At 34.6% G+C, this 16,319-nt stretch overlaps 1 protein-coding gene and 1 pseudogene across 1 annotated transcript; one reads left to right on the plus strand and one right to left on the minus strand.

The window, feature by feature from the left end:
• Positions 1-259: 259 nt before the first annotated feature.
• On the plus strand, positions 260-2,199 carry LOC113349515. The gene is made up of 3 exons (XM_026593493.1): positions 260-1,024; positions 1,223-1,404; positions 1,803-2,199. The coding sequence occupies exons 1-3, from the start codon at positions 260-262 to the stop codon at positions 2,197-2,199; spliced, it is 1,344 nt and encodes a 447-aa protein (XP_026449278.1).
• Positions 2,200-13,304: 11,105 nt separating this feature from the next.
• On the minus strand, positions 13,305-14,598 carry LOC113297384 (annotated as a pseudogene).
• Between the last annotated feature and the right edge of the window lie 1,721 nt (positions 14,599-16,319).

Below are 16,319 nucleotides of genomic sequence, written 5' to 3' on the forward strand. Positions count from 1 at the left end.
ATAGGCCTTAAACTGGATATTACACAAGCATATGACTCTCTGAGTTGGGAGTTCTTATTTGAGGTTATGAAAAAAATCGTTTTTTCACAAAATTGAGTGAAATGGTTGCCAATTGTTTATCTCAACTAGAATTTCAATATTGGTCAATGGTGGACCAGTTGGTTTCTTTGAAGTGAGCAGAGGATTGAGACAATGTGACCCTCTGTCACCAATTCTCTTTGTTATAGATGAAGATGTTTTGAGTAGGAGCTTGAGAAAAATGGTAGAGGAAAATAAGATTATGCCAATGGTAAACTTCAGAGGAGTTCATCCTACTCATATATTATTTGCAGATGATGTGTTCTTATTCTTTAATGGTCACAAAAGAAAAATTCAAAAGGTGTTGAAATTACTACAAGATTATCAATCATCCTCTGGACAAGTAGTAAATCAGATGAAGAGTAAAATTTTTGTTGGTGGTGTAAGTGAAGCAAGGAAACAACAAATTGCTAATGAATATCAAATGAATCTAGCTAATTTTCCTGAAAAATACTTGGGAGTAATTTTGCAACCTGGAGGTGTGAAATCAAGTACTGTTTGGAGAGTGGTTGAAATGCTACAAAATAGATTGGCTAGTTGGATTGGTAAAATGTTGTATTTTAAAGATAGGCTTACTCTAATTAAGTCAATATTATGCAGCATACCAATATATAACATGTCAGTGTACAAGTGGCATGTAAGTGTGGTGAAGATTTGTGAAAGACTCATTAGGAATTTTTTATGGACTAGTGATCCATATGATAGAAAGTGTGTAACTCTCAAATGGGATGAAACATGTGCTCCAATGGAGAAAGGAGGTTTGAGCATAAGAAGGATGGAAGTGATTAACAAGTCTTTATTAATGAAGTTAGTATGGAAAATACAAAATTCAAAGGCTGAATGGGCAAGATTTATGAGAGCAAAGTTTTACACAATAAATGGTGAATGGATTTCAGGTTACAAGAAGTCTTCAATATGGTCTGGTTTGAAATGGGTTATTGATGAGGTAAAATAGAACACCAGATGGATTATAGGTACTAGAGATAAAAATTCAGTATAAAGAGATGCCTGGATCAAAGAAAAACCTCTTATTGAGTTATTTCCTGATGATGAATATATTTTACAAAATTACAGTATGAAGGTGGATGATCTGATTATTGATGGTGAATGACTCATATCTCAAAGAATGCTGCAATATTTTCAGGTAGAAGAATTGCCAATAATTTCAAGACAAGAGGACACAGGGATTTGGTATGGTACAATGTCAGGTGAGTTCACAGTTTCATCAGCTGTTGAATTAATAAGATTACATTACAATAAGGTAAAATGGGCTAAATATGTATGGAATTCAGTTCAACATCCCACAACTGCTAGTAATATATGGAAGTTGGTGAGGGGGATTTGTGCAACTGATGAAAAATGCAAGGAAAAGGTTTCAGTTTAGCATCAAAATGCTATATGTGTGGGACAAATACTGAAAACCTTTAGCATATATTATGGCACTGTAATTTCAGTCAATTGATTTGGAAATGGCTTGGAGATATTTTTCGGTTTTGTAATCCTAGATCTTATGAAGATGTGAAGAGTTTTTCTAAGCAGAAAATCGGAGTAGTTAAAGATGTATGGATCCTGGTAGCTTCAATAACAATGATGGAACTTTGGTTATTAAGAAACATGATATGTTTTGAAGATGAAAAAGTGGATTTGGAAAAGTTCAAGCAAGGAATAAAACAATACACAAAAGACTGTACAGTAAGAATAAAAAGCTTTATGTGGGATTGCAGTTATGATTTTATGATTTTCAAGTATTTTGAGTTGAAAAATCAACCAATAAAGATACAAATTATTGTGGAGATTAGATTTCATCTCCCTGAAATAAATCAAGCACTGATATGTTATGATGGTGCTTCAAGAGGGAATCCAGGTGTAGCAGTATATGGTTTTATATGCAGAGGAGATCATGGTGAAATTATATATGTTGAAGCTAAAGGTCTGGATATTGCAAATAACTTCATTGCTGAGGTAATGGCTATTATAGGAGCTGCAGAATGGGCAGTGCAGAACAGTAAGTTTAATATTTGTATAAACTCAGACTCTAATGCAACAATAAAAGCATACATCTCTGGAAAGCTACCATGGATCTGTCAGGTGAGATGGAACAGAATAAAACAATTATTATAGAGGATTCAGTTTGTACATAGCTTGAGAGAAATACATTTTTCAGCTGATTCTCTAGCAAAAAAAAGAAGCAGGTTTGGAGAGAGGGACAAGTCATATTTTCGCAGCTAGACCAGGTTTTCTCTCTGCAATGGAATCTCCTGACAGAGTATATTATAGGTTTTGCTAGTTGTATGGGCTTATGGGCTTAGCCTGAGTCATTTTAAGTTTTCTTTTCTTTTTAGCCTTTTGTTTTTTGTTATCTTTTAGTTGGGCTTAAACTTTGTAATTTTTTCCAAAATGAGTAATAAAAATTGAATTGATTGAGCAAAAAAAAGTATAGCGAGAGAGTCCACTTAAGGATGTTGTTAGAGCATAGCTCGGTTGAACCCACCAAGCGTTGGTATGTCAAGTTTGGTTGTCATATTTTAGTGAACCAAAAATAATTTAAAGAGTTGCTTGATTATTTATTAGAGTCAACTTCGTATAGGTTAGCTTGAAAGTATTAGGATATGAGACATTACAAGTATTACGTGAAGACTTGAAGAATGTGAAGAATTAAGGAGCTACAACGACGACATCATCCTTCCACTTGAGGTTAGTAATATTTGACTTGAACTGTTTCATTCCCTAACATATCTTTCAAGTCGTGCATATCGAAAACATAACTGCGAAGCTGTGAATGATTATACTCTAGTTAGACATAGTATTAAGGAATACAATACGAAGTATAACGTCTATCTTTTGAACTTCTTATATAAGACATCGACATAATCGTATGAATGCTATTGTGATTATTTATGGGTATGGGTGAATATTTCGTCCTAGGAAACAATGTTTTACATTTGTTTAAAGGAAGTAAATTCATAAAATTGTTTTGTGAATCGAAAGGGAAATTGCTGGGATTATTGGTATTATTATTCATTGCAAATCATTTGAATTACCAAAATGTGTGTTTAGTATAACCGCTCATAACTTGTTTATGTATCTTGGTAAAACTATTCACAAGGCCTGACTTTTGTATTGGTATGACTTTTATTAGTGAAACTGATCTTAAGTAATTACCTAAGATGGTAAGATCGATATCTTGAATTTGGTGTGGCTAAATACTAGCCACTGGGTAACCGATCCTAGTAAGAGGTGTGACCGATCACAAGAGAGAGTGTAATCGATCCTTGTAAGAGGTTTAACAAGTTTTAGTAAGATGGTGTAACCGATCCTATAACTTGGTCATCCGATCACAAGTTTTACCATAAGAAGTGGTAACCGATCCTAGTACTTGGTTATCCATTTTATGGTAACTAGTGTGACCGATCCTAGTACCCACTTGGAGGTAGAACCGTGAAACCCATTAATGGTGATTTTATAGGATAATCAATCAGTTAGTTCTTGGAAGTCAGATGAACCAATTCTAAACTTGTTTAGAAGTGTGGCAAATCGGTTCCAAGATTGTAAATATGAAAAAGGATTTATAAAGTAAAGATGTCGACATACTTTGAACATGTGCAGTAACTCTTATCTTTTATTGTTCAAAGATATTCCTTAATAGGTAAAGGAGAATCCCGGAACGAAATAAATTGAGAATCTTTTAATTAAAGTTTTTAGTTTTTATATGCTTTTATTTTCCAGCAATTAAAATGCATATCTTTAGAAAATAAAAATTAGTAAGGTGCATTTACTAATTGGAGATTTTCTTCTGAGATTTCGGTTAATTAATTGGACATGGCATTTCCAGGAATTATCAAAACCGATTTGGTGTTTATTGCATATCTTTGAGAATATTCGGTTTTGGAAATTCCTTGGTGTCCAAACTTCGTTGTCTATGAATATTGAAGTTTGCATTTCTAGCAAACTAATCCTCAGAGCCAGCAAAGCTACCTAGTTGTGTTGTTACTGGTGGAGCCGCCTATTCGGAGAGGAAAGTAACCTACGTATGGCCGCTCGGTGTAAAGACTTCTTTGGGATTGAGAAGCTCTATTAGTACCGTTGGTGGGAAACTAGATAATTGCAGTTTATTATTAGTTTTCGATTGATTTGATTGAGTAATGGTGGTTGAACTTTGATTGCACCTAGTTTGTTTATGCTTGAGAATCTTCTCTTCTGATATAAGATTCACTCAAACTAGATCGAAGTTTCGACGGGGATCTTTAGACTGTTTGTAGATCTAAAGACGTCTTATGATAATCCATTGTTAACAGACTTTGTTCTGTGTGTGATTGATCACAAGAGATTCAAGTTGATTGTGTGCAGGTGTTTATTGAAGATCTAAGAAGATTTGAAGATGAAGAAGATTTCTGATTTGGGTTCATAATCTTTGGTGTGCACAATACTTGTTTCGGCTGGAAAAGGATCCAACTATAATCGGCTTATCTTTGTGATATATTGGATTGATTAGTTGAGTAGATCAGCATCAATACAATTCTTTGTGATTCAAAGTATTGATTCCAAAATCTTGAAAATTACTTTGGTAATTGTTATTGGATAGATCTAAGGACCTGATAAAGGAGTTTATTGGGATAAATGAAAGATCCTTTTGTCAAACTCATATCACTTGGTTGAAAAGAGTTGTTACCAAATATATTCCTTGTTACTTTACTGTTTGGAATACGAACCAAAGGAATTGTTCCAAGTGCGTGACTTATTGCAAGTTGGAGGCGCATGGATACAGACGGAACGAGGTGAACTATAGGTTTAGTTACTTGGACTCAACTATACGAAGTTGGTTTAGATTCTGTATAACGGCTTAATTCTGAGAGTATACAATTCTGGACAAGGTCCTGGTTTTTTTTTTGCATTTGTGGTTTCCTCGTTAACAAAATCTTGCTGTGTCTTTTACTTTTATATTTCCGCAATTATAATTATTTTATTATAATTAGAAGTAAAATACACAAGCGTTAATTCTTATTTACTTGATAGCAATCCTATTGTATTTGGTTAAGTACGAACCTTTTATCATGTAAACATACTTCGTTGTTGTATTGTCTCGATCTTGTATCCATAGTCAATCACACAAGTTATCTTGTTGTCGTATTATCTCGATCTCATATCCATAGACGATCACACGAAGTGTGAACCGATTAGTTGTATTGTCTCGACTTAGTCCATAGACAATTACTTTCGGAGAAAGGACTTATAGGTTGAAAAGTTTTAGATTGAGGTATATTTGGGTACCCTCGTCTTTTCAGGTGTTACATGTATTTATTGGTATGATGAAATATATAATAAACTGCATATTATAACTAATTAACTTGTTTATTTGTTGGTGCTGTTAACTAACTAGTATACTTTTGTTTGCATACTTGGCTTGCTGAGCATTCCAAAGCATTGATACCCAGGTGAAAAGTAGAAGATAAAAACAATGCATTGAAATGGAAGTTGGAGAAGATACTATTGTACCTAGTAATGATGAAGAAGCTGTGAATCTGAACTCCGATGAAGGTGTTGGTGTTCAGATCAATTTCCAAATGTTTAATGTTCGTAATATTTCTAAAGAAATAGATGTCAGTGGTTCGGAGAGTATGCTGCAGAAGTTGATTCATGAAGAATATGGATTGTTACCATCATTCAACAATTCAGATGGAGTTCTTTCTGAAAATGAACCCCAACCTATGGATCTAGGTAATCTTTTTTCCATCTTGAACTCTTCTCATTCTCGGATAATTTTAAATGAACACTATAAACTATATCAACACTATAATTTGTTGCTGTCAGTTCATTCTGCACAATGAACTCTATTCATTTCTTGACTTTAAGACAATTCTAACATTTTAATCTGTTTTTTTCTCATTTCCGTTTTTAATTAACAGAAAACAACATCCAAATCTGTACATTGCCAGAGCTTGAAGAGCATGCAAATCTGCAACTCTGTACATTGTCAGAAGAAGTAGATGCTAAGCTTCAGAAGAATGAAGAGTTAAATGAAATGGAAGCTGTTGTAGTTGTAACAGATGCGCTCCACCAAATAAATTCTAGTCATCCTTCTTTCTCAATTTGGATGACATAGATTGAATAAGTTGTTGAGCCAGCAAAAAAAGTTGAGACAATTTCACAAATTGTTACAGATGTGAATGAACATGGTCTTGGTTCTTCTTCCACTGATAACACTAAAGCAACCCCAATTCAAACTGTTGAAAGACACAGGATGACTACAAGAGGCAGAAAAGCAGCAAATGTACTTGGAAAAGATTATACAAGTGGATCGGATTACAGTGCATCGAAACTGAAGTTCAAATTGAAACTGCAAAGGAAATAAAAACTAAATAGGGAGAAGAAACCATAGGATAATAATCAAGTAATTCGAGGAAAGAAAGTTGCTTCAAAGACACCTCCTAAACCTTCTGACCAACAGAAGAATGTTGGGCAGAAGAAGTGAAAGAATGTACTTGCTGCAATCGAGAAAACAGATCAAAAACCTGCAACAAGCAAGAAGAGAAGAGGAAATGAACTAGAAAATCCTCCAGCAGAGAATAGAGAGCAAGTAAAGCAGCTGAGATCATACATGCCAATCGTTCCAGATATGGGGGACCTGAAAAAGTCTCCATACTTCCCCAAATTGAACAAAGAGAAAAACAGAGTGTTGCGTAACTTCTACAAACATGCTATCCAAAGGTAAAAAAAATACAGAAATGAACTTCTTATTCATTTATGTTTAAGTTTTTGTTTATATGTTGAGATTATAAATTTTTGTTTATCCTTTTGCAGTCAAGCAACTTGTCTTGTAGATGGTGAAGCTAACAAAGCTCAGTTTGGTGTCCAAGGAGAATATATTAATGATCTAGTGTTCAATAAAGACCTTGATGTCTTGATTCTTTTCTACTACTGCTACAAGAGGAAGATGGCAACACAAAGGAAGAGAGAAAAAGTAGATAGCATAGACAACCAAACTCCATCGAGATACATCCACTTTGAGATGATGGCACCTACTGGATTTGTAAGTCCTTATTTCCAGAAATTTAGTGGTAACTCTTCATTATAACTATTGATGATATATAGTGATCTAAAGAAACAGTCGATTCACTTAACAATATGAACTAAATTTGTCAGTTCATTTAACAATATGAACTAATAAAAAGACTGTTAGTTTATTTAGAAACGTGACATAAACCTGTCAGTTCATTAACAATATGAACTAATCTGACAAAACTATCATTCCGTAGTGTTATTCAGCAGTACATTTCTATGATAAATTGCTTTCTTGATGTTATTCTGTATTTGAAAATTTATATATCTCTTTGCAGACATTTGTTCATCAGAGGAAAGCAGATGATAGGGCAGGTGAGATTGATGACTTCATAGCATATATTCCTAGCAAGATTCAGAAGATAATCATTCCAATGAACCTGCCCGATGAAGGATGTTTTTGAGCATTAAGCTTGGCAATTCGATTATTTGCTAATATGATGGTCGGTCTGTCATAACCTTGTTAAGATCTGAAGGGCCTATTGGTTTACATTGCCACCTTCTTGTATACGACATCGGAAACTATCAGTGGCAGCATTACAACTCACTCAAAACAGGAGAAATAAGAAAAAGATGCACACAAGATGGAAGAAAAATGGCTGCCTACTGTAAACAACACATTGATAGATAGCTGGTGAAACATGATATTCCTAGAAGCACTGACTTAAACATTGAGCAAGTATAAATACCTGATCAAGGAGCACATCCAGATTGCCTTCTCTATACATGTTATTGGATAAAGCGAAGTTGCAAGCCAAAGCTCCTGAAATCTCAGCATCTGATTCCAAGAGATGAAATTATAAAAAAGATGCAACAGTGGAGATACAAAATGGCATAAAAGCTTATAAATGAAGAGAAAGATGGATTTAGTTGGGGTAAAATAACTAATGAAGCATATCTTAACCATGAAATGATTAAAGAAGGTTACAAAGACTGAATGATTAAACCTTAGCTTATAATGTCATATATAGTTTGATCTGTTTACTCTTTTAACTATGGTATGTTGGACAGTAGATTATTTGATGTTTTGGACAAAAAAAAAACTTTTAATGTCAAGTATACATTTTGTTTGATGGCATTTCATTTCAATATCTTACATATGAATTAACTTAAATATGTGTTTTTCAATGGAAAAAAGCATGTGAAAAATAGTTTCTTTCAAGGTATGAACTGTATGCAAAAAAAACATATGAAAATAACAGTCGTATAAGTATTATAATCCCATTTTAATATGTAAAATATTGAAATGAACTATATAATCCGTTCATCTGAATAAATGAACTATATAATCAGTTAATTCTATACAATGAACTGTATAATCAGTTCATCTGAATGAAAGAATCTCCAAGTTCATTCTAGACAATGAACTATAGAATCAGTTCATCTAAATAAATGAACAACATTTCAGAATGATAAAGTTTAATAAAGGAAGTACATATTCCAGACGATAAAGTACATATCCCATAGAAATAAAATTTCAAAGTAGTAGTTCTACAAAAAAGAGGGAGTTCATTCCAGAAAATGAAGTTCACTCCAGACAATTGCATATCAATTTTTTTTTAAAAAAAACTACTACCAGTTCATATTCAAAAGTAATAGCAGTTCATAAACCATAAAAAGACATAAACTAAAAATAAAAGTTCAAGCATACTACTCCAGCAGTAATTGACGACAGGTAGCTTTGTTGTGATTCCCAATCTTCTTGCAATTAGAGCACTTCATAGGCCTCCTCTCCTTCTCATAAACACTGCGAATACGCTTCTTTGGTGGTCTTCCTGGAGCTTTCCTTGGAATACCAGGAAGAACCATGTCTTCAGGTTCATACACTACAAGCCTATCGAAGTTGAGAATGGGTCGAATTGCAGGAACATAAGAATTACGAAAATGATTTGAACTAAAGTGAGGCTGAATATATCAAAATCTCAGCACCCTTGAGAGTAATAGCTGCAGTGGCGTGAGCACAAAGGAACCCAAACACTTTCCATCTCTGGCAAGTACATGTCATCTGCATCAGATCAACAACATGAGAGATGGGAGAGTGCACCTCATAGATATCGTTATCTGACTCGGTAACATTCCATGGACGACATATATCGACATGTTCCTTGAGTATAGATTTGTAGATGGGAGTCAAACTATCTAGATAAGTTCTACCAAGCTCGCGCCTTTCTGAACTTATCCTCATAATCTTTATCCTGAGCTCATTAATAAGAGCGGCTGGAGGAAAATTCCTTTCACGATGAATCCAACTATTGAAATATTCTGCAATACTTGATGAGTTTGAGCCGTACCTACATCATACAAAGAAAACATTTTCCTAGAGCTTGGGATCGATATTTCGGAGGTACTTGGAAACCCAACCACATCCAATAATACACATCTCATTCAAAGCAGACTCATACTTAGCAACGTTGTAACAATATGCATCATTATGGAACAAATCCAGTACTTGTTTATACTTCTCATGTCCTTTATTGATAGGGAGGTTATATATTCTTCAAATGATAAAAACAGTAACTATGATGCGAGTTAGGAAAAACCTTAGGAATACTTTGCTTCAGCCCTTCATGACGATCAATGATGAAGGTGACAGGACAAGAGTCGACACAATACTACAAGTTTTCCATGAACCATTCCCAACCTTCAATGTCTTCTAAAGGAACTAAAGCGAACGTGAAAGGAAAAAAACCTACAGAATGAAAGAAAACAAAAGAACTAAAACTGTCATTTCATTGAGAAAACATTAGATGAAATTGTCAGTTCATTTAGAAAACTATCGGTTAATTTAGAAGTATGAACTAAAAGATGCAAGTTCATTAGGAACTATGAAGCTAGCAAAAATGAACTAGCAATATCAACTAACCAAAAGAAAACAGTCAATTCAGTAATAAATACGAACTAAAAATCAAAGAATGCAGTCGGTTCATTTTAGGAAATATAAAAAAAAAATGTGAGTTATACAGAAAAGAAAGAAATTTACCTTGGTTCTCATTCACACCAGTGGCATCCATCAACGTTCCCTTAAATCTCCCAGTGAGAAATGTTGCATCACAATAAAGCATAGCGCGAATGAACTTGTATCCTTCGATATAGGCAGCAAAACAAATGAAAAGCCCCTATTAAATCGTTTAGTTGATTTATTAAATTCAAACTTAACATAGCTGCTTGGATTGGTAGCTTTTATTTCTTCAATAAACCAAACACGATTTTTATAACTTTTTACATCATCACCATATATCTATGACTGAGATGCTTCCTTTATAAGCATGATGGTATTTTATGTTAATACCGTAAAAACTCTTCACCTGAGCAACGATATCCTAAGGATTTATTGACGGATTTGACTGTATTTGATCATTGAATATATGTTTAATCAATTTCTTCTTCACAGGGGGATCCTTCAGCTTATAAGCACCACCGCATGTATGATTCCCATTGAATTCCTTGATAGAAAATACACTTTTAGCGGTATCAATTGGAATAGTGTGCAGATACCAAGGACAATATGCATTCCTACCACACTTGACTGTGAACCTAAGTCTATCATTCTTAACCTTCTCAACTTTACAAAGCAATATTTGTCGACATCTAAGCGCACCTCATCAACACCACCTTGAAAAACTTGACCAACACCTTTAAAAATATTCTCTCAACCGTTGGACAAAAGAGGTTTTAATTCCTCATGACCTTCCATGAGGTATTTAATCTTTGAAGTCTCAGTGGACTAACTACATGGTTCATTGTCACTGAGCGACTGCGTGGAAATACAAGATGAAGAGCTAGAAACACCACCATTAGAAGCCTCCTCAACAAACAAATCAAAATGTGGCAATTTCTTTGAACAAGAAACAACAATTAGACCTTGAAGAGCAAAATCATAATTGATGGACACTTTATCACAACCTACGTCATGACTAAATCTTATGCTTTGAGGAGCCAAGTTTCTCCAATAATCATAAACATATATTTTCAGGTCAGGAAGCATCGACTGTAAAGAAACTTCCAATGTAATGCCATGTCCGTTGTAGTATATAAACTGCATAACAACTTGAAAGAGACATACTGAACCTGAAAAATGAAGGTTCACATAAACAAATGAACACGCACAACAAAATGAACTTCATTCCAATAAATGAACACCTAAAATTCTTAACAAAAAAAAGGAGTTCATTCCAACATATGAACACCTAAAAAACTCAGAAAAATAAAGGTTCATTCTTAAAATGAAGACCTTCTTCTTAACAAAATAACAAAGTAACAGATAAACAAGCAGCATGAATACTTCTTCTTTAACAAGGAAAGAGTTCATTCTAAAAAATGAAGCCTTAACAAAGAAACTTCATTCATTCACATTGATCTTAAAAATCAAACAACAAACTAATCTACAATGCATAAATTTAAACATGATTCGTAAACACACATTAGGTTTCGTTAATTCACTAAACCTAATGAACTCCTGATAAGAAAAGAAATATAGACGATCTACAAAATTACTTCAAATAAAAATACAATCAGAAAAGGAATTAGTATGAATACTCATCAGAAACAAGAAGAATTCATATCAACTCCAATCTTCGAATATCAACTCTTCGTAAATTTGATCTGTAATTCTGAAGTCAACTCCGTCAAATCTTCGAAAACCAAAATCAACTCCGTAAAAATCAAATCAGATCTGTAAATTTTCAAAACAACTCCGTAAAAATTGAATTAGTCTTCTAAAACCAGAAATCAACTCCGTAAGTCAAATCAGTCTTAGTAACAATGACTTCCTCATTAATCTTCTATAAATCGAACCAATCTTCGTATCAAAAACAAAATCAATCTTCGTAAACCCTAGAAAAATGGATTTGCAGCAATAGAAAAAAACGACAGCAACAGAGAAGTAGGAGAGATAAATTCAAACTGAGACTGATTCTTTCTTTTCTGATTTTATACAGTAGTGAAGGGGTACTTTAGTAACAGAAAACAAATATTCCGTGTGGGCGGACAAAACCCTGGGACCAAACGTTAATTTGCAGGACCAAACTGTAAAATATATTTTAAAAATGGACCAAACAGACAGTTAATTTAGTCAACTAGACTAAACTTTCTCTAATATTTTATTTCTAAGATCTATTGGCATTTCCTATGTTTTTGTTTTTATATTTTTCTCTGTCTCAAATCAGACCAGTAAAAAGAAGCAAAGAAAGGGGGGAGGGGGTTTTCTTTGCGCATTTACTGCTTGACTCATTCAACTGAACTAAACTCTCTTTAATATGATATGACTTATTGATATTTTTTATATTTTTCTTTTTGTATTTTCCTATGCTCTCAAGCAGACCAAAAAAAAGAAAATGTGAGAGACTGACCCATACTAGATAAGGTAGTTGAAAGGCCCACAAGGTTAGGAATATCATTAAGATTCGGGACCGCCATCCCATCTAATTCGGTCTCGCTGGTTACATTTAATCATGGCGAACAGCAAAGCAAAGGATCGTTACCAAACTAGAAGATATGCCTGGGAATGAGTCACCGATGAAGATGAGCTCAAAAATCTAAAAGATCCGCGCGAGCATCAGAGCATCTCCAATGCTAGGGGTGAAAGTCTTAAAATGACATGACATCTAGGATTTAATACTTTCCTAACAAAAATTTTATCTCCAATGCCATGGTCAAGGTAAGGTATAAGCATGGCATGACTTCCATCTCATAGGAAAAGGTAAAGGAGAAAGTCATATCTTTATCTTCTCCATGACCCAAGGTCTTTTGACACATCATTAATGTTTTATTCCAAAATTAAATTTGTCTCTAAGTTCTTGGATAATAATACCTTGGCATTGGAGATGAAATTTTAGGTAGAAAGTGTAACTTTAACCTTTTTTTAGCCACATAAAAATGACCCACAAAAAAAATGTATCATTATGACCTCCACCTAGGATTACCTTCACCCTAGCATTGGAGATGCTTTCATAGTTGAATACTAGCAAAGATGTGCAGGAGCCACATAGGCACGCTCATCCATTTCTAAAGTTCGTAGATGATCGAGCTTACCTATACTGAAGTAGAGCGAGACCTCCCTCTTTACCGTGGTTAAGCGACCAGTTTCTTTCCTTGAAACGAAGGGAAGAGCAAACCTCGGGTGCACCAATTTCGTGACCATAAATGACTGAGAAAATTCAACTACTACAACATCTAAGTAACCGGTACATCAATTTCAACAACTACTGAAGCGAACCCATTTCAAACGAACACGCCGAATAGATCTAGAACAGGAGATCGAAGCTACAGTACTGTTAGGATTCTAACAAAGATAACTGCATTTATTCTAGCAATTTGCCAAATGACAACATAAAGCATAAATAAAAATTAAGGAATAGATTGGACCCTCTTCATATTCAGAAATGAGACGAGTCGTTTCATCAAATTCACAGCATTGTCGCAGCTACGATTTATCAAGTGGAACACATGATCTTCTCCTTGTGACTCCATAATTTCCACAACTCCAGGCCATCCACTATTCTTTAATGTCTCAAAATAAACCCATCCTATGTCTCTCAAAATATCTTTCTCTGCTACAAACACCAAAACTCGGTCACAGCCCAACCTTGCGAGATTCGTTTCAGCTGTTGGGTTGATAAGCGGATCGTTACACCCGGTTGATGATGGACAGACACAATGCCATAATTTTGCTGGTCCTTCCTTTGAACCGATGTCAAACTTGTCATCCGCAATTGGTTCCCCACTACTACAGAAGTAAGGATGCACAATAGCAGCACCAAATATCTTCACCCCATGAATTTGTTCAGGGTTAGTTCCGGCTCGAACTGCCATATTATGTGCAATATTAGCACCAGCACTGTCACCACCCAAGAAGACTTGATCAAAATCAGCATAATCACTTAACCAGCTCTCACTACCTCCCCCCTTTAGAGTGAGAAAGAACCCATTTTAACGCTGCCCATGAGTCCTCATAAGCGACCGGAACATAGTGTTCGGGTGCTCTTCTATAATCAACAGAAACAGCAACAACATTTGCTTGTGAAACAACATCATTCAGAAAATAGTGATAAGTTGGAGAAAATGCTGTTTCAATGCAAAATCCTCCTCCGTGAAAGTAAACCAGAAGAGGAAGTTTCTTGTTCTGAATGAGTTTTGGAACATAAAGTCTTGCTGATACTCCCGTTTCAGGTATAATCACAACATCTTTCGAGGAAACACCGGTTTTTGGATCTTCAATGGATGGAGGAACAACTTGTGTTCCTAAGAATCTTTCAACTCTGCCATCTTTGTAGATCCTAAGAAACGGTAGGAATTCATGAGCTATTTCTTCACTGGTACTCTTTCCTTCCATTGATTAGAGCGAGAAAACTAGAATTAGGATAGGGTTGGAACAAAGATTGGGTTGTGTATGAAATGAAACTTGTCAATAACAAACTTAAGTAGGGGTTAGACTGGACATGACAGTTTGTATGAATGCAGAAAGTTATGGACGGTTGTTAATGCGCTACGTGTTTAGGATGGAATTGCATAAGCTATTTATTTTCTGGTCATTTTCATGACACACCCTCCACTATATAATCAATAGAGTAGTTCCAAATTAACCGTTTGACAGATCGAGATATATTACAAGAAACCGGAGTAAAAATAGGGCTGTTTTGAGAATAATTATTATAGCATTATGACTAGTGCTATGGTGGGTGATTACTACCAACCTTTCTATGTCGATCTCGATCTCTTGGGTAGATAAGGAGAAAGAAAACAATGGCGTTTGAATTCTGCCGGTGAATATCAGCATTACAATTTTAACATTTTATTGAAAGGGATACACCTGTATCCACATATGCATATTGAAATATCAATTTAAGCTCTTTCGACCATTTTGATCAGAATGCATTCGACGTACTTTACACTACAAAACAAAAGGCTTTTTGGGACGGCTAAAAAACGTCCCAAAAGGCCCAAATCCGTCCTAAGAAGATATTAGTGACATTTTTTTGACCGTCCCCTGTTCCACCGTCACTAATACTATTTGGTCGTCATTTCTTTTAGGGACGGTCATATTATTGCCTTAATTTAAAAATTTGATCACTAATAGGGACGAGTACTCCATGAGCGTCCCAAATAACCCTCTTTAGAAACGGTTTTGAAAAAACAGCCTGTCCCTAAAAGCTACTTATTTTGTAGTGTTAAGAGATGCATTTAATAGGTGTCTGGTGCTCCTAAGCTCGTTGTCCAATTTTACTTTTGAAGAAGAAAAACAATTTACAATGGGAGATCAAAAGAGCATGAAACAATCCCAATTACAATGATCATTTAAATTACTCCTCGGAAAAAAATGAATTCCAACAACTAATTTAATATGTCAAGACTCTAACCGTAACTAGGACACAACATGCCAAGATTGAGATTCTAGGTTGAGAGAGTACTCTATCTATAATAAGGGAGGATCCATTCGCACTCTTATATTTACATTATCCCACGTTTTGAGTGATTTTTTTTTTAATAATTGGACAGTGACGGATTTGAAAATGATATTTGGGGATATGTTCCTCTTATAAAGATTTATGTTCGTATTAAAAATGAGCACACTCCGAGATGTACAACACTTCCATCTACTAAGTTAAAAAATTAGCCGTTGAAAATTAATGGATTTTCAACCGTTGAATTAAGATCGATAGATAGTGAGGTTTGGTATTTCGGACGTGCTCATTTTTGGTGGGTATATAAATATTTGTAAGAGGAACATATATACAAAATATTAACTTCAAATTCATTACGGTTTAGATTTTATTAGGAAAAACGTTATCAAAAGTGTAACCATGTGAGTGGATCCTCCCTCGTCTATAATAATGAATTAGGATAGATTGCTTAAAGTTCGAGCAATAATTTCTTAAGGACAAACAAGTTCGTGAACTAGTTTCTATGTTTACGAATTACTTTGATCCCAAGAAAACTTTATTAACTTCTTAATATAGATTGATTATGAAGAATGGATACCATGTAAGCATGTGAGAAATTTTCATGAGTTACAAAGAAAAATATGTGCGTATTTATCTATATAAAACCCATGCACATGGGTTAGCTCACAAAGGACCAAGTAAGGTCGTGAACCATCAAGCAATATCGATTCCGGTAATACCCAAGAACATGTCAGTTTACAGACTGAAAACTCACTTTGTGTACATGAGATGTTTGAAGTGCACAAT

Source organism: Papaver somniferum, chromosome 1 (assembly GCF_003573695.1).
Source record: "Papaver somniferum cultivar HN1 chromosome 1, ASM357369v1, whole genome shotgun sequence".
NCBI classification, from domain to species: domain Eukaryota; kingdom Viridiplantae; phylum Streptophyta; class Magnoliopsida; order Ranunculales; family Papaveraceae; genus Papaver; species Papaver somniferum.

Coding starts and splice junctions, on each gene's coding strand:
- LOC113349515 (XM_026593493.1), top strand. CDS start 260: ATGGTAGAGGAAAATAAGATTATGCCAATGGTAAACTTCAGAGGAGTT. Junction 1,025..1,222: donor TGAAATGGGTTATTGATGAG/GTAAAATAGAAC, acceptor CAATATTTTCAG/GTAGAAGAATTGCCAATAAT. Junction 1,405..1,802: donor ACTGCTAGTAATATATGGAA/GTTGGTGAGGGG, acceptor GTGGGATTGCAG/TTATGATTTTATGATTTTCA.